Below are 23261 nucleotides of genomic sequence, written 5' to 3'. Positions count from 1 at the left end.
GATTGAGAACTTGCACTGGCTGGATACGACCCCATGTGCTGTATATAGCTGTGAGGATAGTTTGATGTGACCTTTGTGAATTGTAACAATGAACAGGTGCTGGTAACTATTTAGAAATGCTTAAAAGGAAACTGCACGAGGTGGTCGTCAAGACTTCTCTCAACTGCCTTATCAGTGAAAAAGGGTGCTTGTTATTAGAATTCTGTGGAAGCGCCGAGAGTCAAGCACTCAGCCTTGATGAGTGTTTGCCATTTGTTTTCAAAAGCAAGTTGGCATAACCTCAGTAACTGGCCCCTGTCTCCATAATCAAGGAAGGGGTCACAGGAACCCATCTTATTGCTTTTTAAATGACATTGCTCTCCCAGGAATACCAGGGCCGTGATGCAGAAGGTCAGCACACCTGAGTAATGTGCTGAACCGAAGTTGCTTCCAGATCGTGTGATTAGTTTTAATCTCTGGGACTGCATCCAAGCCTTTGTCTCTGCTCTCCCCCTAATTAATAATTTATCTTGGTGTCCTTGTTTTAAAGCAGTGAATGATTGGGCTGTAAAACACACCAGGCTTCATCTTCCACCCCCGCACCCATCTAATACATCCTCTAGATGCAGGTGAGTGAAGTATTGCAGCACCACAATTAGAAGTTGCTTTGCTGCGATGAGAAAACAACAACACCCCAAGTTTTGCCACTTGTTTTTTTCTTAAGGCAATCATTCTGACAACTACATGGCTTGGAAATACATATTTAGTAACAGTGGCACAATGGATTGGTGCATCTGGCTGTTAAGCAGAAGGCTGGTGGTTCGAGCCCACTCAGGGATGACTGTGGGCAAGTTTCCTGCGTTGCAGCGGGTTGGACTGGATGACCCTCAGGGTCCCTTCCAACCCAATGATTCTGTGAAAGAGATAGGAAATTTTAGACCTACCTACAACTCTGAGATCTGCGCTGGAATATATTGTCCCGTGTTTGTTTTCTGCAATACACTGGTAAATGCCAGAATCTGTCAAGTTGAGGTTTGTTATGATCAAAGCCCCATTTTCGATTTGTATTCTTCCCTGGACAGCAAAAGCAAAAGTTAGAAATGTGTATGCCTTTAAATGACTGGTAAAACAGACAAGGGAAGCTATTTTGACTGCACAACTATACCCCATGCTTTTATCAAATCTCATTTGAAGAGTTTAAACGTAGCTTAACTGATGCTTGAGTCAACTGTGAAGTTTCTGGCATGCTCTGACCAAAGAGAGTAGCACAACAATAATAACAGTAATAATGGCCTTTATGAGCTACAAGGCTTTATGTGCTATCCAGCAGATATAAGCCTCAAACTGGAACACCAGCTTTGAAAATCCTCTTTTGAATTCTGAGAAAATTGAGTTGGATTTGATTGTCAATGTGCCCAATTCCTAACAATCCTGGGGATCAACTCACTTTAATTTTGGTGCTTACAAGCATGCCTACTTCTATAAAATGGTTTTGCAGCCTGGCATGGGGTGGGGGTTCAATTCTGCTCCTTCGGAATGTCAAGTCATATTACAACTCCAGAGACTGGGTGTAGTGTTTTGAGAAAGAAACAGAGGTCTTGTTCACCTTGAACAGGGTATATATACATGAAGCACGAATTCAGACTGTAGATGGAAGTTTATATCATTGCTTATTGAATATGCAAATAATAATGTTATATGCTATCACATTCAGCAATCAGTTTATCACAATTTATGCACACTTGAATAAAAAGAAAGAAACCTAAGAACTTATAATTTATCTTTAGAGGCACTTAGAGAACATCAATCAGCCTTGACTGTAATAGCACGGGTTTTTTGCCTGATCATCTGGGCAGCAGGACTCAGCCCCCTTGGCCAGTATCACATTTCCACCATCACTTTTGTGGTCCATGATTCTCACTTAGGAATGATTTTTTTAAGCTACGGAGGGATTCATTTTGCAGTTGTGAGAAAGAAAGAATACTAACATGACTAGAAGAGAAATTAGTAATAGAGCCTTACAAATCACACTAAAATCCTTACAAATCACTCCCCACTAGTAATAGCAATGAAGAAGAATACAATACAATGTGATAGAAGAAGATATGACTAAAGAGACTTTTGAAGTCTGGCAATCCCATCAGCAGATGTAAACATCCTCCAATGCCTAGGCGAATAAAAACAGTATTTGCCTTGCATAAAGATATAACAGAGATGGTGTTAGGTAAGTTCCCCTGGGGAGTAAGTTTCCAAGACAGGATCCCACCATAGAAAAGGCCCTCTCCTGTATCTGCCTCACCTTCAAAGGTGCATAGAGGTGAGAAATAATTATAACCAATGCTTTCGACTCTGATCCTTTCAGCTACTGCTGGCAAAATAAAGTTAGGAGTCTTATTTCTCAGATCATCCAGTCTGTGAACAAAGGCACGAAGAAACTGCTCATCATAGTGGGGAACTTTACACTTTAGCCCACTTAATTTATCTGCAATTATTAGGTTTCTAAAATCCATAATCTCAAACTCATTAACTTTCTCAGGGAACTTTTTTTTATTTGCCAGTTCAATTTTGTAATCAATATATCCTCTTAAAATGCCCATTTCATTTAAGAATATTGCTTTCCATGTTTTCATAGGCTGGGGAGATCCAGGATTATCTTCAAATTCAGAGTCTATAGACTATAGAGTCCCCTCCTCCTACATCCTTTTGCAGACCTAATATAAGTCTGTGTACAGTTTTCTCTCCCCCCCCCCAACAGAATCACCTCCTATTAAGTTACTGATGTTCATGTATAGGTAAAGGTAAAGGACGCCTGGACGGTTAAGTCCAGTCAAAGGCGACTATGGGGTGCGGCGCTCACCTCGCTTTTCAGGCCGAGGGAGGCAGCGTTTGTCCACAGACAGCTTTCGGGGTTATGTGGCCAGCATGATTGAACTGCTTCTGACACAAAGGGACACTGTGACGAGTGCCAGAGCGCACGGAAATGCCGTTTACTTTCCCGCCACAGTGGTACCTATTTATCTACTTGCACTGGTGTCCTTTTGAACTGCTACGTTGGCAGAAGCTGGCACAGAGCAATGGGAGCTCACCACCATCATGGGGATTCGAACCGCCGACCTTCCGATAGGCAACCCCAAGAGGCTCAGTGGTTTAGACCACAGCGCCGCCCGCGTCCTCCATACATGTATATAGAATCTTGAACTAGCACTAGATACAACCCTAGGCTCAGATTCAGCATTCTCTGACTACCAGCGGGAGGGTTGTTGTGCTAACAGAAGGGCAAGAATAATGGGGGCACAATATGAAATCCTGCACAACAACTATGCGCGCAGAAAGCTTGTTGTGCAACAGATTGCACAATAGGAAGTATCAGAATTAAAGCGAAACCCAGCAAATTGTTGTGCAACCAGCCATGAGTACCATTCCACTAGCGCAAAAAATTCTGCTAGTGCTAAGGGACGTTAACTTAGCGCTACACTGAATTCCTCTCTTAGTTATTTATCATCCTACTACTCAGTTAGTTATCTTGGTCTACTAGGAATCTTGTCCAACTGAACAACAGTTGCGTGACAAATGCTGATCTTGAAACCAGCAACTAGGAATGTGCAAAAGTGATATACAGTGGTACCTCAGTTTACAAACTTAATCCGTTCTGGAAGTCTGTTCTTAAACCGAAACCGTTCCTAAACCAAGGCGTGCTTTCCCTAATGAGGCCTCCCGCCGCCGGTGCCCTTCCACCGTTTGGATTCCATTCTAAGATCGAGGTAAAGTTTGCTAACCAGAACACTACTTCCGGTTTTGCAGAGTTCGTATACCGAATAGTTTGTAAACAGGGCTGTTCTTAAACCAAGGTACCACTGTAGTATACTTCGAATAAAGTTGATATTCTCAGTCTCACATACGTAGATGATACTAAAAGTGAGACAACAAACATCTGTTAGACTGTAATTTTCATAGTAACTGCCTGCCAATAAATTTTGTACCGTTCTGCCCTCCCCTGCCTTCCCCATCTACTGCTTTTGTCTATTCAGCAAGGGGAAGGGGAAGCTGATTGAGTTGGCAAAATGACACTTCTCAATAGATTTGATTTCTTGTGCTTTTATGTGCAATCTTTCCATTTGATTTGCATAAGTGAGCAACATAAACAGTGCAGAAATGATTATATATGAGGGAAGCCAGAAGACAATCTCTCACCCTGCAATGTGATACAGGATGAAAATAACTTCCATTAAGCCTGGAGGCACCCTTCTTTGTAGGATAGATAACCTGGCTAACTGCTCATATAAATGTAAGAACCATGAGTTGTATACAATGCTAGTCCTACACCGGATAGACCCGCTGAAATTAATAGACATAACTGACAGGCTCATTAATTTTAATGGATCTGCTCTGAGTTGTTTATTTATCGCATTTATAAACAGACTCGGATTAGCATTACATACAGTACAACCCAAGCAATTCAACAGTAATTTTAAGAATAGGCAGAAATGATGGGCGCACAACCTTCATGTGCCAACACCACCATGTACATTGGCAATGCAGCTTAGCCCATGTGCCAAAGAATAAATCCTCTTAAGCATAATTTGCTATTGGTAAACAATTAACTGCAGAAGCTGTTTGAGGCATAACATTATCCTTTGTCAGCTCGTTTTGAGTTATTTGTGCAGAGTCTATGGTCTACATATATGCAAGAATACCTACCCCACCCCCTGCCCAAAGAAAGAACAGCCACCATTACCTCCAATGCCAGAGGCTCTCCATTTCTCAGCCACCTGTAGGATGGCTTGGGTTTGCCACTTGCTCTGCATTCCCAGTATAAGTTGTCCTCCACCGCAGCTTCAAAATCCTTTATGAGTTGAACCCAGTGAGGCTTTGCTTTAAAGGAAAGCAAAAGGATAAGAAAGCCTTAATAAAGAGGGGTATTGTTCTTCAAGAAGGTGATAACAGAAGCATGTTAGGAAAGCAGCTGACCAACAGTAAATGCAGGGAATGTTCTGAACAACAACAACAAAAAAGTTCCTTAAATGATACATTAATGTCACATTGTGTTTTTACTTAGGCCTGTTAACATGACTAACGTTACGGCGGCAGGTGCTGATTTCGATGCCATGCCTCACTGACGCATAAGCAGCCAGGAGGAAAGTTTCCATATAAAGGAGAGTATGCAGCCATGAAATTTCCTCACCCAGCAAAATAGTTCCTTGCATCTTTGATTTATTGAGCCTTTTAAGTCATTTTTTTTAAGACGCCAACTATTTGTTCTACACCCAAAGAACTGTTATGTAAAAGTGAGATGAGCATGCTGATGCTTTTGTTCCACTACATAATATGGGGTTACTATGGCAGGCTTCATGCCCACATAAGGTAGTCACAATACAATGCACACCCAGGAACAGCTAACAGAAGCAGCACTGATAGGCAATACCACAGTGTGCCTGGAAATAAGGATGTTGCGGAACATTAATATGCCTACATCACCCAGGGACAGAAGGCATTAATCAAAGCACGGTGGTAGTCAAATGAGCTCATGATATAACACAATCCAGTGCACTCTTACAATGTATAACTAGGCCATTGGAAAAGAGACTACTGTGCTACTCATTGTACAAGAAGGCCCAACACAGAAAACTAGAGGCTTCTTGGGAGAAGGATACAAGTCTTACTGTGGAACTCATGCATACATGTTCACAACTCCTGCAAGAAGAATGAAAACTATAATAGCAAACCCAGGGGAGGGTAACACTGTGATTTGTCCAGTAGCTCAGTGGGAAAGGAGAGTGAAGCAGTCAACATGAACCATGGGTTTGAGTCCCAACTTAGATAAATGCACAGATGAAGGCAATGCCTACATCATGGGAAGTGGTTGACAGCAGCAATAACTTTAAAGGCAGGCGCGGGGGGAGGCAGATGAAGCAGAACCAGAAGCAATGTCCCCTGCTCCAGAAAGCCAGCTTTAGAGTGTGGGGGGAATATGTATCCGGCCTGTTATGGTGTGGCAAAGGGTACCATTGTGGGTGAGTGGTTCCTAGGTGTCAGGAAGAGATCTATCTGGCCATAAAGATGTACTGTGATAGCTATCCACAATGACTGGCACGTGGAGCTGTAACTCTACAACAGTAACTGCTTATCCTGTTCATGGGCCAAGAAGCCTTGTAGCCTCACCACTCATCCCTGTATGTATTTTATTTATATTGAGATTTTCATTGTACCTTTCTAATGTGTATAGCTGCTCAAGGTACCTTGCAATGGTTAACATTAACATTCCATAATAAAAACCGTATCAGTGTGTATAGAGACAGATCTATCTTCCCCATTTGAAATTTATACCTCTGGTGCTATAGCAATAATTGGCTACATGCTCAGTCCTATCCCCTTTGTGTTTCAACCTTGGGGTGAATTATCCGGGGTTCTCCAATTATTCTGATGGGAATGTTCAAAGCTATACCAGTTATTCTGCAGGTTTAAGATTATATGTATGTTGAGAAAAAGATCCTAAATGAACATGGGATTCTAATTTAAGTCTGTTCCTCTCCAGGTCACATCCTAGTTTTCCTCTGTGATGTGGCTGAATCCTGAAGGTTGTATTTTTCCTCTACTACCACATTGTCGTAATTTTTCCTGCCAGTGCAGAATTGTGCTTTGTGCACACAGGAGAATTAGTAGTCCTGACCAGTGGGCATAACTCACAGACAGGATTACTCTGGCAATGTCTTAGAGCTCTGCTAAAACTCTTCTAATATCTAATTTCTGTAACCCTGGAGAATGCAGCTGATGCTCAACCTTCACCATCCTAGTCTAGGGTGCCCTTGACTCAATAGCTACATTTGCAATTGCACAAATTTATTACCTCTTTCTCCTTCTTCAGCCTCTGCTCTACTACAATCAAACAGGAGGAGAATGCAAGCCCATAGATTTTGGGTATTACTTTTCTTGTACTTTTTAATATCAGTGGGAAAATCTGTAATTCCATCACATTTCAAATACATCATTAAGTAAACCTTTAAATAATGCAGCTTTTAAGTTTATGGAGCATAGAACTTATGCTTAAATGCCTATGTTTGTAATTAAACTTTTTAGGAAAGAATGTTTTTGCTACTGCATCTCCATTGTTTTACCACAATAGTCTATATTCAGAAGGAAGTACCATGACTTTAGCACAGTCAGTATATATGGGTCCAAGCATTAGTTTTTGCCCTTTAGCACAGCTGAAGCCATATAGTAGGGCTCTAGGAGTGAGTGACAATGATCTATTTTAACTTTTCATTGAAATTTTGTGACCTCGCTATTCCAGAGCTAAACAGAGAAAGACATTCAGAGCTCCTTGTGCTTCTGCTATTGTCGGGAACGTGCAACTGAGGTTAGCAGTAGCTGATCCAGAGAGAAGCAGTATAAGGGTAAAGTAGAGCCAGAACTCGGAAGGGCCAATGAACTAAGAAGCACAATCTTGAAGCACGGAGCAGAGGCCAACTGAACTATTTACTATTACAACTCATTACCAAACTGAAAACTATGGAGAGACCTGGTCTGAATAGAGATACAGTGGTACCTCGGGTTACATACGCTTCAGGTTAGTTACATACGCTTCAGGTTACAGACTCTGCTAACCCAGAAATATTACCTCGGGTTAAGAACTTTGCTGCAGGATGAGAACAGAAATCGTGCTCCGGCAGCGCAGTGGCAGCAGGAGACCCCATTAGCTAAAGTGGTGCTTCAGGTTAAGAACAGTTTCAGGTTAAGAACAGACCTCCGGAACGAGTTAAGTACTTAACCCGAGGTACCACTGTATTGGATTCTTGTCTCATTACACATGCTAAAGCTATTTTTGGTCATCTGCATACTATCCCTTGCTTTTTCCTGTAGGACTAATTGCAGTCATTAACTGTTGTTAACAGTCGTCAACAGGTTTACCATACCCATTGAGCCAATCACCCATCTCCTACTACACTTCTGAGAAATACCCCACCTCACCAGTGACTAACCTTGGCACCAGTGACTAACAGTGCAATCCTATACAAGTCTACTTAAAGGTAAAAGGTAAAGGTACCCCTGCCCGTACGGGCCAGTCTTGACAGACTCTGGGGTTGTGCGCCCATCTCACTTAAGAGGCCAGGGGCCAGCGCTGTCCGGAGACACTTCCGGGTCACGTGGCCAGCGTGACATCGCTGCTCTGGCCAGAGCCAGAGCCAGAGCCGCACATGGAAACGCCGTTTACCTTCCCGCTGGTAAGCGGTCCCTATTTATCTACTTGCACCCGGAGGTGCTTTCGAACTGCTAGGTTGGCAGGCGCTGGGACCGAGCAGCGGGAGCGCACCCCGCCGCAGGGATTCGAACCGCCGACCTTTCAATCGGCAAGCCCTAGGCGCTGAGGCTTTAACCCACAGTAAGCCATGCTGAGCTGAGTGGGACCCCCAGGTAAGCACATGTAGGATTGGAGACTAAGGCATAGGGTTACAGTACAAAGGAGAAATCCTATACCAGGACAAGTGGGTTAGGATCCAGCAGGTCTCCAGCTGAGCTGGGAGGTTTCTGACACAGCCAGGCTATGCTGACTTCACTCTTTCATCTTCGGCTCAGCTGGGCATAACCCAGCCCATCTCAGTGGCTCTCAAACTTGCATAAGATCTGGAAAAACAGGTGTGGCATGGGAGGACCAGAGAAGCAGGTCTTAAGCTGCATCCCAAACCTATTCAGCTCAGTCACATGATCTGGCAACCTGGCACCCAGCAAAATGGTGGCTTAAATGGTGATATAACTGAAACGCTATTTGAAAGGCTTGTTTTTTCCCTCTCTGCTTAGGCTGGCTCAACCAACAGTAACTCCACTCCTAAACAGAGTTCAGAACTTCTGATGGATGGAGTTTGGACCTGGCATCACTTTACACCAGCTTAATTTACATCAGTTTGTTTTAAGCCAACTTGCTCCCTCAGATTTGAAAGTTTAGCAGTAGCGTTTGTGAATCCTTCTGTAATGTGATGTTGAAAATTCTGTATGAAGAAATATAACAAACTAATTGACTGTAGCAACTGAAGCCTTAGATATCTGAAGGTGGCATTTTATTCTTTTGATGCAAAGGTCATAGCTTCCCAGTTGCCCCACAAGCTGTCCATAACGTACTATGTCTTAGAAGCCATTCTTTGTTTTTTTATCCAATTGTCTGATTTCCCCCCCCTCCCAGATTCCTTTTGTGAATCTTAAGGGCACTGTTGCCCTCCTTTGCTCTCTTTTTTAACATAATTGTTGCTTTGAGAGAAGTTGCTATGAGATAAGAAGCAATATAATGTAAGAAATAGATGCAGAATACCAAGATAACCTCTTGTGCATTTTAAAGTATGAACACACTGAACGCCAAGAGACTATATTGCTGTTTTCTTAATATAAAACTTTTGCAAGCTGACAATTTTTGTTAAAAAAAAAAAAAGTCCCCAAGAAAGGCATTTCTTTATTGTAGAAATAGCAAATTAAGGAATGTTTCACTTCCCATTGCAAAGGCTAAGCAATGCACACAGGCAGCGCATAAGAAATGCTGTCCCAAAAATCTTTGTGATATATATTGTTCCATAAAGGAATATAATGCTACAGTCTGCTATGTATTGTATATATAAAATAATAAGAGTGCAGTCCTTCATAGCCTTATATTTGCTGCTGGGAGAGACTAAGGTCTGTCAATTGTGGGCCCCTCCTGCAGCTGCAGAGAGAGCATGGTGGATTGAACGCTATCGTCAATGGTTTTCTTGTCATTAGTAAATGGCATAGAATATTGACTAGGATGTATGTTGAAGGGGTGTTACGGTGACAGCCACAACACTGCTGGATCTGTTATCATGTGGGGAGCCTGATTTGGAACCGTCAGCTGGCAAAGTAAAAAATGCCACAGAATCCTATACCTTTGCAAACTGACAGGGATTCAGGTGCAGTTGTCAAATCTGCTAGTCCACCGCTGCTTCTAGACACTTGTGACAATTAAGTCTGAGATGAAAAACAGGTTGTTCATCTGCTGGCTTCCACTGTTGGAGGCAGTATGCTTCTGAATGTCAGTTTCTGGAAATCACAAGTGGGTTGGTGCCCTTAGTTCCTGCTTGGGGGCTTCTCACAAGCATCTGGTTGGCCACTGAGAGAACAGGATTCTGGATGAGATGAACCATTGGCCTGATCCAGCAGTGTTCTAAGTGCCGCATTTACGCATAAGCTAAACAAGCTATAGCTTAGGCCCCACTCTCTTAGGGGCCCCAAAAAATTTTGAAGGAAAAAACTACTGGATGTACATTTCCAAAACATATGATAAAAAACAAATGAAATAAAACCTACACACAGCAACAGTGCTTTGTGTTGTGTAGGCTCCTATGATTTAAGTAATGGGCCCCGCCTGCTAGTCTTCTCCCTAAAATATCACTGGTTTGCTCATTGCTATATATAGGGACGCGGGTGGCGCTGTGGGTTAAACCACAGAGCCTAGGACTTGCCAAACAGAAGGTTCTGCGGTTCGAATCCGTGCGTCGGGGTGAGCTCCCATTGCTCGGTCCCTGCTCCTGCCAATCTAGCAGTTTGAAAGCACGTCAAAGTGCAAGTAGATAAATAGGAACCGCTCCGGCGGGAAGGTAAACGGCGTTTCCGTGCGCTGCTCTGGTTCGCCAGAAGCGGCTTAGTCATGTTGGCCACATGACCCGGAAGCTGTACGCCGGCTCCCTCGGCCAATAAAGCGAGATGAGCGTCGCAACCCCAGAGTCGGTCACGACTGGACCTAATGGTCAGGGGTCCCTTTACCTTTATACATAGGGTGCCTACATTCTGCATGACTGGTTGCACGGCAACATGTGCAAATGGCTTTAGATACCTATTAGGTCCATAAATTACCATATAGCATATATTCAGCACAAAAACAGCAAAAAATTGTTGCTGACAAAGGACAGCTGGACATATAAAAAGCCGCATTACCTTCAGTAGCTTAGGGCCTCATCAAACCTAAATCTGGCCCTGAGTGTTCTTCTTACGTTCTTACACTGATTAAAATAACAGATCATACAGTAAGTATGCTGTGCAGCGGCGATGATGATGTACCACCAGCAGCAGCAGCAACAACAAGAAACATCACGTGCTCATGTGTGCACCCACACATCTATAGTTTGGCTGTATATGAAGCTTTCCATATCACACAGTGCCCCAACCATTCAGATGGTCCATCAAATATGTTTGGGTTGGGTGAGATTCAGTTGCTATGCTAGCCATAAATAACCACCTCATATGTTAAAGTGATACAGAGTTTATATTATCAGTTCTCCACTGTAATCCATATGACAGGATTAACCAGTTTTATTTAATCTTTCCTGCTTTGACATTTGCCTGGGTGACGCTTATAGAATGTTAACTGGTTTATAGTTAGAAAATGTCTACTTATAATTAAGGTTTTCATCCTTTTCTGCACACTGGGAGATTTTTTTTCTTTTTTTGATTAATATATCTTTTCCATAATTGAGGGTGATATCACCTTGTGACTCAAAATATGAACTTGTCACAATGTGGGAGATATCACAGCTTAGAAATCTTATGAATAGGCTAAACCATTTGTACGTTTATCTTCCAATAAAGTAGCAACATCAACTTTTCTGAACTTCCTGTCAGACGTTATTCCAGGAAACAGCACATGTCATATTTAAGACCTTTTAGATACTACCAGTCTTCCAGAATCACTAAAACACTGCCACTGACTGTTTTTTGTTCTTCTTGTTGTTATTTACTGGAAATAATTTCCTATGAACCAGGGATCAACCAAATGTAACAGAGAGCAAATTGCTCACATATAGACGTGAAAAGGAATGCAGATCTCTACAGTGGAATCTGGACTATAACTCCTTCATTGTAATCACACCAGACACAGCTTCCACTGAGACAAAACGAAAAGATAACCTGCTCACTGGTACAGAGATTAAAACATATATACTTAAAGGATATTATCAAAACTGGGGTTATGTTTTCAATATGATCACCATAGACATCATTATATGAAAAAGCACTTTTCATGTACAAGTTCTCATATACCGATAGTAAGTACGAAAGATACTGGTTCCTGATGTTTTGTAAAGAAATATGGACATAAAAGTGTCCCAATATCCATTTCTGTGATGGAAGAAGTCTTTTTGCAGTGAGAGGAATAATCCTCAACAGAGGAAATGTTTCACCATTGGAGAAAGCCCCATTAGGGAGTAATACAAACCCAAGATTCACTAGTCTCATCCCCTTTGCTTAGTCATGTGGCCTGGCAATCTAGCAGAAAATATGCCAGCAAAAAGGGTGTAAGTTTATTTTAAAGGTCTGCTTTTCCTTAATCCAGCTCAGCCAGCAGTAGTCCTGCTCCTGTTTGGACCTGATATACTCTATACTGGCTGCCTGGCTGCCCACACTGAGAATTGTCCCGTTAGAGGAAGTTGCACACTGACTGTTGGGAGAAAGAAATTCTGTTAAAAGCAGAAATAAGAGAAATGGAAGCAGAGACCAATAGCAATCAACGTCAGCTTAAAACTATGTTTGAAACCAATAACAAAACTTTTAAGAGTCCAGTCTCTTTTAAAAACTTGCACATTAAAAGCCTACACAAAGAGCAGTGTTTCAGCTGGCACCTAGAAGCCAACAAGGAAAGCGCTAGGTGAAGTAGACCGGGGAAGGGATTTCTGCAAGCAGTTCACTCCAACTATATTCCTGTGATCCTAGAGGGCAGTGAACTATAGCCAATATATTTCTCCTGGTTCTCATCATAATGTACATAATGCCCCATCACCCTTTGGGGGGTTTGATTTAGGAAAGCTCTATGATGTGAGATTAACAAACTGAGATCCCTGTGTAAATAGATTCAGGTAGGTAGCTGTGTTGGTCTGACGCAGTCAAAATAAAAATAATAAAAATAAAAAATTGTCCAGTAGCACCTTATAGACCAGCTAAGTTTGTTCTTGGTATAAGCTTTCGTGTGCATGCACAGTTCTTCAGATACACTGAAACAGAAGTCACCAAACCCTTATATATAGTGGGAGGGTGGGGTGGGGTTTTTCTCAGGAGGGTAGTAGGAGTTGGGTGATTGGCTCAATGGGTATGGTAAACCTGTTGACCGACTGTTAACGACTGCAATTAGTCCTACAGAAAAAAGGAAGGGATAGTATGCAGATGATTAGCATATGTAATGAGACAGGAATCCAATATCTCTATTAAGACCAGGTCTCTCCATAGTTTTCAGTTTAGTGATAAAGTCCCACTGAATGGTAGCTGGGCTTTGTTCTGACTTCATATTTATACAACTGCATCACATTAAAATTGGACATTTGCCATTTTAAAGGTAAAGGTAAAGGTACCCCTGACCATTAGGTCCAGTCGTGGACGACTCTGGGGTTGCACTCATCTTGCTCTATAGGCTAAGGTAGCTGGCATTTGTTCGCAGACAGCTTCCTGGTCACGTGGCCAGCATGACTAAACTATTTCAACATTTTTTTTCTATTAAAAAAAAGGTTTCTTACCATAATATGTCAAGCGCCCCCTGGCAACATTTTTCCCTCTAGAGTTCTCAGTAATGCACTCATAGAGACCAGCATCTTCTTGTTGGAAATTTGGAATTTCAATCATGCCATTGGATTTCCTCAACATTACTTTGCTTGGAAATGGCATCCCATCAGCTCTTCTCCAGTTAATCCGAGGTACTGGGCTGCAGAAACCAAATGCAATTAAGGCTTTTGAAGATAATTTTAAAAGAACTGATTAAAAATGAAACATAATATTGCAGCATACGAAGGAATTAACAATATCTGGTACTTTAAAACAACACCAACACACCACTGTGATAATTTATTCTAGAGTACCTGTTACACTTTCATTGACTGGGAATCTAGAACTTGATACTCAGTCATTATCTAAGATTGAGACATAGTCAAGTGAGCCAAGACTTCATTGCTGTCGGATGGATACATTAATCCTAGGTAGGATTGACAGACACTCTAGGTCCAAAAGCATAAATATGTGTTATTGTTTTAGTCTTTTGGTCTCTGGAAATTCTCAGGAGGTATTCTAATTTCAGTTCTAATTCCATCGTCACGAGAATCAGATTATTTTTTTGGGGGGTGGGGGTGGGGGGGGGGAGGAATCCATGGGTCAAAGTGAAATTTAGCCCAAATCTTGCAGACTCCCATAGTTCAATGTTTTCTCACTATAATCCTAGCTCAGGAGGTTATCAAACATGTGTTTTTGTGACCAGTCATACCACCTTAGAATCAGTGTGGGATAGTGGTTAGTGCTGTAGCAGGACATGGGAGACCATGGTTCAATTCCCACTCAGACATGAAACTCACTGGGTGACCTTGAGCCAGTCATTCACTCTCAGCATAACTTACTTCACAGGTGAGGATAGAATGGGGAGGAGGCAAAGTATGTACTTATTTGTTTTAAACAAGGCAGCAGAAAAATCTTATTAATGTATCACATGTGCAATAATAGTGAGAAGTTGTTTAGTTTATAACTGGACACAACAATTGTAACTATTTATATGCAACTAAAAAATTATGGCATATTTAAAAGGATCTCACATCATCCATTTAACGTACAACATAACTTTTCTGTTTCCAACTATTGCAATATGGATAAAAATGAATACAAACTTACTTTCCAAGGGCAAAGCATTCCAGTTTTACTATCGAACCTTTAGCAGCTGGAAGTGACTCAGGAAACTGAACTTCTATTTTGGGTTCGTATTCCCCCATTACTCCTATTATTTCAGAAAAGGAAAAGAGTGATTAGGGAAGGAGGCTTGTATCTTTGAGCCCCAGAGAACAACTATGCAATAAGGCTTCTTTGGATATTTTAAGGAAGGGATTTATTATGTATTATTTCTTTTAGCTTCCTAGTAGTCTTCTGGTTGACAACCGTCATTTGGTTGACAATTCCTAGTAGCCACTCTTGTCTTTGGGTTCTTTCAATATACTTCATCAGAATCACCACTTAACAGTATCCTACATGATGACATTACACCCCAAAAATGGGGCACTAAAGGAAAGTACAAGAGCCATAACTAGCAAGGCAAAGGCAACATAAATATTTTTGTTAGAGATAAATTATGCATTGAAAAAAGTGTGTATTCCAAAGAATTAGAAACCATTGAGCATTACACTAAGCAACTGTTAGTTGCTGCATTATATAAGCATAAACTCATACATACCATCAGTACGCAGCACTAAAGGTGTTGGTGAGCCAAGAACTTTGGCATTTGTTACGGTACTTGTCACAACACATGTATAATTTCCTACATCAGATGGCTCTACTTTGGCTATGTAGAGATGCCCAGTTTCCTGAGAAACAAATCGACGACTGTCTTCTTGCACAAATGATGGATATTCATTGAAGATCCAAGCATAAGAATGTTCTGAAAGTCAATATATGAAAATACGCATTAAATGAGATGTATTCTTAAGCAGATGAATCCCAAGGTTGTTTGCTTGCATACAGTTATGGGAAAGAACCCATACCTAGTAGGAATAATATAGCACCATATGTATATGATTTCACCCATAATTATTCACATCTCTAAAGCAACAACAGCTTTTTGGTGCTTTTCTAGAACAAGTGTGTGACTTTAAGAAAACAGTCACACATGTATATCTTTGGCTCCCTATTACTTCACTTGGTGACTCAGCACTTAGGGCAAGTTGTTAGATTATAGGAGAAATGGATTTGGTTCCATCCCTTGTCCATTCTGGCAATTCTAAGATGATAAGAAGGGCCAAAAATGTGGCACTAGCCTGCCACATGTCACAAATTTCAGTAACCATAATCCAGTGCAGTTGCACATGCAAAGGTTCATTAGGATTTGCAGCATGCAAATTGGTATTGGACCAGTGCCACTGTCATCTAGTCAATTTGAAGTAGTATGGCAATGGGATTAGATCCGAGAAGAACTGCAGTTACTATGTAATTTAGTTTTATAGATCACAGTTTATGGACAGAATATGGGTGTGTGTATCAAAAGCCATTTCCTATAGGAGCTGGTATGCAATCTTTCTTCAAGCTCATATGCTTGAGTAAGGTTTTTAAAACACGGTTTCAAAGGTAGATATAATTTTCATCTTTAAAAAATAAGTAGATGAATATAAAAGCCTTTGCAGCTTCTATAGCAACTGATTTCAGTTAATTATAATCTAACTGACCTGCCTAGTAGTCATTAACACATCTTGCCAAACTTCTTCACTGCCTTTACAAATCTTGCCTGTGTGTAACCTAGTAATTTACAAGTGGGCCTGGGAAATTATTTTCATGCAGCTACAGGGAAAGAAAATTACTGAATGGTATTAGTATTGCTTTGCCAAGAAATAAGAGAACAGAAAGGTTAATTCGCAGTATGTAAAATGTTGCATAAAACTAAAAACAAACTAATGCAAATTATTGAAATATTTATGGTATCTGTTAACAACAGAAAGAAGTTCAAAATTTGATTGCTTTTCCAATTATCTTTAATTGCCCTTTATTAAACTATAAAGTTATACCATTATGTAAGCTAGAAAAAAGCTAACAATGGCAAACAAGTAGATTTTGGGTAATTTAAAAGTGTTTCTAATTATGTATTTCTTAAATTTATATCCTGCCTTTTCACCCAAAGGTACACAAGGCGTCTAACAGTAAGACTAAAACTAAAATACAGAATATCAGAAACGAAGAAGCCAGATAAATCAATCATACTAATAAAATCTAATTCTATCTGAACAAATTGCAGCATATTTACAATGTCCACAAGAACTCAGTTGATGATGAAGATATTTAAACCATGGGCAAGTTCATATGGTGATAGAATCGGAATACAGTTTTTCAGATCCCAAGTGGGTCTGTAGGTCATAATCAGCACTTTTTGAATGAACCACAGGACATGCATCAGTAAGGCATGAAACTGTTGCAACATGGGAGACACCTGTTTTCTATAGCCAACTTTGATGCACCCTGAACCAGCTGAAGTTTCTGAACCCGCATCAAACAAGTTTATTAAGAGGAAGAGAGGGACCCATTTCCCCCACCTGGTGGAATCACAGTAGAGTTGGAAGGGACCCCCAAGGGTAATTTGGTCCAACCCTCTGCAAGGCAGGAATCCTGTCCACAGCTGTCTCTGTGTGGCTATTACCAAAACAATCATTTCTGTTCATAAAACTTTGCATCAGCTCCACATATTTAAAATAAAGTTTGTTTACAATCTCCATCTAGCTGATAGCCATGATACTGTCCGTAATTAGCAAAATCAGTTGCTTTAGCACTTCTGGATGAGAAGAGACACCGGAGAAATTGCTGATTCATCTCCATCAGTGATACAAGGTATCTTGTAAGGAAAGGGCAAACAGAAGGCAAATTGACATGATTCATATGAAAATATTCACAAATTTAAAGGTGTTATTGCTGTTATGTTAAGGGAAGACACAAAAGCAGTTCATGTTAATGATGTCTTCTGGGTAACTTATATAAACAAGATCATGGCAATCAGGAAGAAAGTTGAGTTGTAAAACTGTCACTCAAAGTCAGAGGTTTACTTGGACTTTTGTTTATCAGTTAAAAGCCATAACATTTACATTCCCATGTTAGGGTAAGATAGTAGTAGCTCTGCGTTAAGACCTGTCAATTCTTATCTAGAAAATGAAATGCACAAATGTAAAACTTATCTATAAGAAACAGATGTGTCCATGTCCAATCATCTTCTAATTATTTAAGAACATTTAAATAACAGAATAATAAGAAAATAAGCCCAAATTTATGGGATTCTTCGCTTATGTTAAAGATTAATTCAACATGATGCGATCTTTAGAAATTGCACAAATATGCTCTAAGTTCTAAACAAATTAGCTTTCTACCATCTTAAGCTCCTTGTCTGTAAACCTTCCAGCTGGAACAGGGATGGGCAAGATTACTTTCTCCTAGAAATGCTACTCTGCTGAAATTCTAAGATGTAAACATTTGTATAAGAAATGTATTGTAACTATTATTTATTATCCTAGTCTATTTTATATTTTGATGTCTAGGCTTTACTGGAAAAGCATACATTTATTAAAAAAAAAAACTGAAATTGGCATGAAAAGATCCTTACTTACTAATTCTTGCTACTATGGATCAAGAATTGAACACACCAAACCAGTTCTAAGTGAAACTGCTTAACTGTCTTAATCAGATGTAGGTGGCTAACAAGTAGCCTAAAGCTTCCCAACTATTAAACAATACATTAAGAAAAGTTTAGTACTTAACAAATAACCAACATTATTTCAACATGTAATAGCTGCAAAATCAGTGATATTCCCAGTGCACTGTGAAGGCCTTCCAGGAAAATTGGATCAAACCAACTCAAGCAACTGTGACAAGCGGTGACTTCTGGCACCCAGGTATAGATTCTGAATCAACCGCAGCATACAAACTGAGTGAAATTTGAACATGACAAGATGAGAAAGGCTGTGCCTGCAAATAATCCACTACCGCTTGGATCAACTGCACCCATAAGCAAAGAGTTGTAGTAAACAATAGATAGCGCCCCCTCTCAAGAAAACAGATACAGCACTAAGAACAGAATAACAAGGAAGAAATGTGTTGAGGTGCAAACATAGCTTTCCATCATTCCTCCCTGGCTTTTCCACAATATTTATGTCTGTATGTGGTTCCTCAAACTTTGGGACAGCTTGTTCTGGCATTTTTCCTTCCTTTTAAAAGCAGGGTTTAGCAATATCATTTAGGTAACTAAGTTTTAAAATGAGTATCTCAATTGGAACAATTGTCGCATGTGCTAACAGCGTTCAAACAGTTTGGACAGAGATTAACATAGTGACATGTCCAATTTGCCGTGTTCACTTAAATTAACCACCCTTTAACGAGACTATTCTTCAATATCATCTTCATTATTAATTGAGGGCAAAGTAGTTCTTACAACGCAACAGTTCCCACTTGTTTTCCTTGCACTTTTTGCAATTTATCTCACTGACAATCCCATTTGTGTCACAAAACCTTCTACTTACAGTAAATTCAAATTCCTAAACTATCATTCTAATTCTTAGTCAAGGTAGGTAAGCTTATGAGGCAAGACTGCTTCATATTCATAGCAGAAGATTGGGACATTTTAGGTGGCCAAAAGGTAGGAATGCAAATCTGAGTAATACCTGAGCTTAGGAAAGAGCACAGCAACTTTAGCCCTGACCTGCACCCTGAGGATGTGAGAGGTAAAGGTGTTTCCTCCACAGCCAGTTCCATAAAACATTTGTTAATTGGACATGACACTCACAGAGTGCAAATGCAATAATGGTTTTTTGGTTTTTTAATACTCTATTTCTTCAACCACAAAATATTAGATGAGCATATTTAAACCTGATTTAGAATATATTTTCCCATTTCCACATTTCTCAAGGCCGTTAACAGGGCTTGACTTCTGTTTTAATTTTGCAGAAGTCTTGGTTCTTTTTACTTTTTACTAAATAACACTGGTAAAGGGGCCCCTGACCATTAGGTCCAGTCATGGCCGACTCTGGGGTTGCGGTGCTCATCTCGCTTTATTCGCCGAGGGAGCCGGCGTACAGATTCCAGCTCATGTGGCCAGCATGACTAAGCCGCTTCTGGTGAACCAGAGCAGTGCACGGAAACGCCGTTTACCTTCCCGCTGGAGCAGTACCTATTTATCTACTTGCACTTTGATGTGCTTTCGAACTGCTAGGTTGGCAGGAGCAGGGACCGAGCAACGGGAGCTCACCCTGTCACGGGGATTCGAACCGCCGACCTTCTGATCGGCATGTCCTAGGCTCTGTGGTTTAACCCACAGACTGCAATGTTAAAGGCTGGTACTGCTTAATTTTGCATTTTCTTACACTAGCAGAACAATCATTCCAGGCTGTGGGATGTTTGGATTCAGCAGAGGCATCATATTGCTCAGCTCTCTGGACTGAGGAGGCCTCCGCCAAGCACTGAGGTGAGTGCGGCATTGATGTACAGTGGTGCCCCGCAAGACGAACGCCTCGCAAGATGGAAAACCCGCTAGACGAAAGGGTTTTCCGTTTTGGAGGCGCTTCGCTAAACGAATTTCTCTATGGGGTTGCTTCGCAAGACGAAAAAATCTTGCGAGTTCCCGCGTTTTTTTCCGCTCCCCCCCCTTTCCTAAGCCGCTAAGCCGCTTATCAGCTGTTCCGCTGATAAGCAGCCTCTCAGCTGATCGCTAAAAGCCGCTAGACCGCTAATAGCGCCAATCCGCTAAGCCGTCAATGGGCTTGCTTCGCAAGACGAAAAAACCGCTAGACGAAGAGAATCGCAGAACAGATTAATTTCGTCTTGCGAGGCACCACTGTATAGGTCATTTCTAATATTGGGCTATTTTATATTTCAGTGTCTATGTTTTATTGAGAAAGTACAAATTTATAATAAAAAAATGGATTCAAGGAATCTTCCTTACTGATTCTCGCTACTACAAAACAAGAATTGATCACACCATAATTTTACGAGTAATCTTTGTTGCAAAACTTTCTGTTGTTTTTCGACAACAAGAAACAAAAATATGCACAGGATTACAGCCTTAATCAAATGTTCATTGCACTTTAAAACAGAGTGCAACATTCCGTCTGTAACCATCTGCAATAACTTAATTTTGTATTGGTGAAATCAAAACAAAATTGTATTGTTTCCTAAATAAAACTGTAGTAAACAACCTCTCATGTGACTTTTTTTTCATATATTACACACCCACAAACACCCTTTTCTAGTGAGATTACTTCAAGGAAAATAAAACTTCTCTTGTCAGTTACATTTCTTCAGTTGATTTCCCATTAAACATAGAAATAATTCTTTTAGTAATATCCTGGGATATGCATTCCTCTACTTCAGCTAGATGTTTTTGAACTGTCTTCAGGCCCAAAGCTGCATAAGGAGTGGAGATTTGACATACACTATTCAACAGTATTTTTTTCAGAACTCCATTTTTATTTCTTTTTAAAAAATTATCTTTTACTTAATCAGCTTACAGCCTGCTCTTCCTTGAGGAAGCTTGAAGTGACACATTTGGGGTTGCAGGCAATCTCTTATCCAGGCACAGATTAGGATCAGAACCCTGTTTTGAATACTATAACATAGTCTATGAGAGTCTTCTGGAGGCATTGCGGAAAGAGTGATCAGATGATGAGGGGGAGGAAATAGGGGAGTTGGAGATAGACCAATCCCAGGAAGGGTCTGATCCATGTTGGCTGTGGGTTTTTGTGTTAATCTCTGAAATTACAACCCAGCACCTTTCCTTCTGACCCCCTGCTGGTCAATGAACCCCATTGTTCAATGCACCCCATTATCCATCACAAATAACTTATGTCACTCCTCTTAACCCTTGCAAGCCTGGAAGTCGCTCAAAGCTGGAAAGCCATGGGCACACGTTCTAAGGACATGTAGTGGTCTTGAGTGTTGGACACAGCACTTTCAGAACACATAAACTATTATCGTACTTAAGGCAATTGTGAAAGATAATCTTATATTCTTGTAGTCATGGCTGGGAATCGGCTTTTCTCTCTTGGGTGATTTAGTACAGTGTTTTGCTTGTAGATTAATGCACTGTTGCTTCTGTGGTGCCTGTGTTATGTTAACATGTTTTATTAAAATTAATAAAAAAGAGTGCTCGCTTCGGCAGCACATATACTAAAATTGGAACGATACAGAGAAGATAAGCATGGCCTATGCACAAAAAAAGACTACAAAATGATTTGGACTCCTTGGCAGGTTTTGAATAAACATACACAAATTTATTTGTTGAATATATGATAGATAAGGCAATGATATGTACAATTTTACAAAATACAAAGGATAATATGTGTAAAGAAACCGGAGAGACAAGCTGAGGGAAGTCCTTGGGTGGGGGAGAGGAAGGGAGGAGAGGGGATAAAAAAGGGGAAAAATGTAAATGGATATATTGATTGATAAGCTGGTTGATTAGCTGGTTGACTAGCAGTGTGTGTGTGTAGACAAAAAAAGAAAAATAAGAGAAGTGGAATAGGATAGATACTACCTGTGACACCTCTCTCTCTCACACCCACACACTGCTAGTCTGGTGACAAATACACATAGCAGACCAGGTGAGTGAGAATGCAAGCAGAATTGTATGATACATTTCAGAAATACAGTAGTTGGGCAGACATAACAAAAGCACATGAACTAAACTTATTACTTTGATGGTGAATGGGAAATCAAAATGGTATTCCTCTGCTGCCTTGTTCAGGATAATTCCACTACTTTAGTAACTCTGCTAAATCTACTTCAAGATGCTCAGCTAGATGTAAAATCAGGTTATCTCCAAAGCACTGTTAACAGGGATATGGATGCAAATATTATACATGTGATTCAATTCTTGCATATATATTTTTTAAAAAACTTGCTAAACAGCAGTACACTGAAAAATGCAGATCAACCTTGACAGTTCTTGTGACTACAGATCCACCCACTTTTTTGTTTTCCCCATTAACACCTAATTATGAAACTGAGCAGATGTTTTCTTGATGAATAGTATAAAATGTGCAAAATTAATTAGTGAAACAACATATAATATTTGTAAACTTACAAAAGCCTATGTGTAACTGGGCTAATTGAGAGAACAGAGTTGAGCATGGATGCTTTCAGTATGTCCAGTGTGCAGTAATGGCTGAAGTGAAATTACTTACATTACATTATTCCCACCAGTTCTCTTTTTAACCTGTTTGTGAAAACCCAGCTCACTGAGTTCTGGATTTTTATGAGTGGCAAGCTTCAATCCAAAACTAAATCCTGTCTACCTTCAGTCCTTGCTCCATATTTCTTTTGTCATGTTAATGGCCATGGCGTGGAAAGGAAGCTTAGCCTGCATTTTTCCACCGGCCTGGCATCTTCCCTTCAATACTCACAAAATCAGCTAAATTAATTTCTAACATTCACTGACCCTAACAGTTATGGGTGCCCTTGCGCCCCCAAACTCTGTTGCCCCTGATCTGTAACAGCACTTATGAAGGTGCCAGGTGAAAACCCGGGGCTTTATAACTAGGGCTTTGACTGATTAAACAATCATAAAGAAGGCTGATCGCTGAACAATTGATGTTTTTGAATTATGGTGCTGGAGGAGACTCTTGAGAGTCCCATGGACTGCAAGAAGATCAAACTGCTCCATTCTGAAGGAAATCAGCCCTGAGTGCTCACTGGAAGGACAGATCGTGAAGCTGATGCTCCAATACTTTGGCCACCTCATGAGAAGAGAAGACTCCCTGGAAAAGACCCCGATGTTGGGAAAGATGGAGGGCACAAGGAGAAGGGGACGATAGAGG

At 40.6% G+C, this 23261-nt stretch overlaps 1 protein-coding gene across 1 annotated transcript in view; it reads right to left on the bottom strand.

Moving 5' to 3' along the window:
- The window catches only part of LOC307206367 (contactin-3-like), a 173184-nt gene that overhangs the window by 45319 nt on the left and 104604 nt on the right, over window positions 1-23261 (bottom strand). The window contains exons 4-8 of the mRNA XM_079959587.1: window positions 15161-15364; window positions 14608-14710; window positions 13473-13657; window positions 4715-4851; window positions 924-1053 (exon numbers count right to left, since the gene is read on the bottom strand). Of these exons, the coding sequence (XP_079815713.1) occupies window positions 924-1053; window positions 4715-4851; window positions 13473-13657; window positions 14608-14710; window positions 15161-15364 (759 nt within the window). The remainder of the gene's footprint in view (window positions 1-923; window positions 1054-4714; window positions 4852-13472; window positions 13658-14607; window positions 14711-15160; window positions 15365-23261) is intronic.

This window comes from Podarcis cretensis (genome assembly GCF_951804945.1).
Source record: "Podarcis cretensis genome assembly, chromosome: 2".
In the NCBI taxonomy this organism is placed as follows: Eukaryota; Metazoa; Chordata; class Lepidosauria; order Squamata; family Lacertidae; genus Podarcis; species Podarcis cretensis.
The sequence above is the reverse complement of the archived record's forward strand: the minus strand, read 5'-3'. Positions and strand labels throughout refer to the sequence as shown.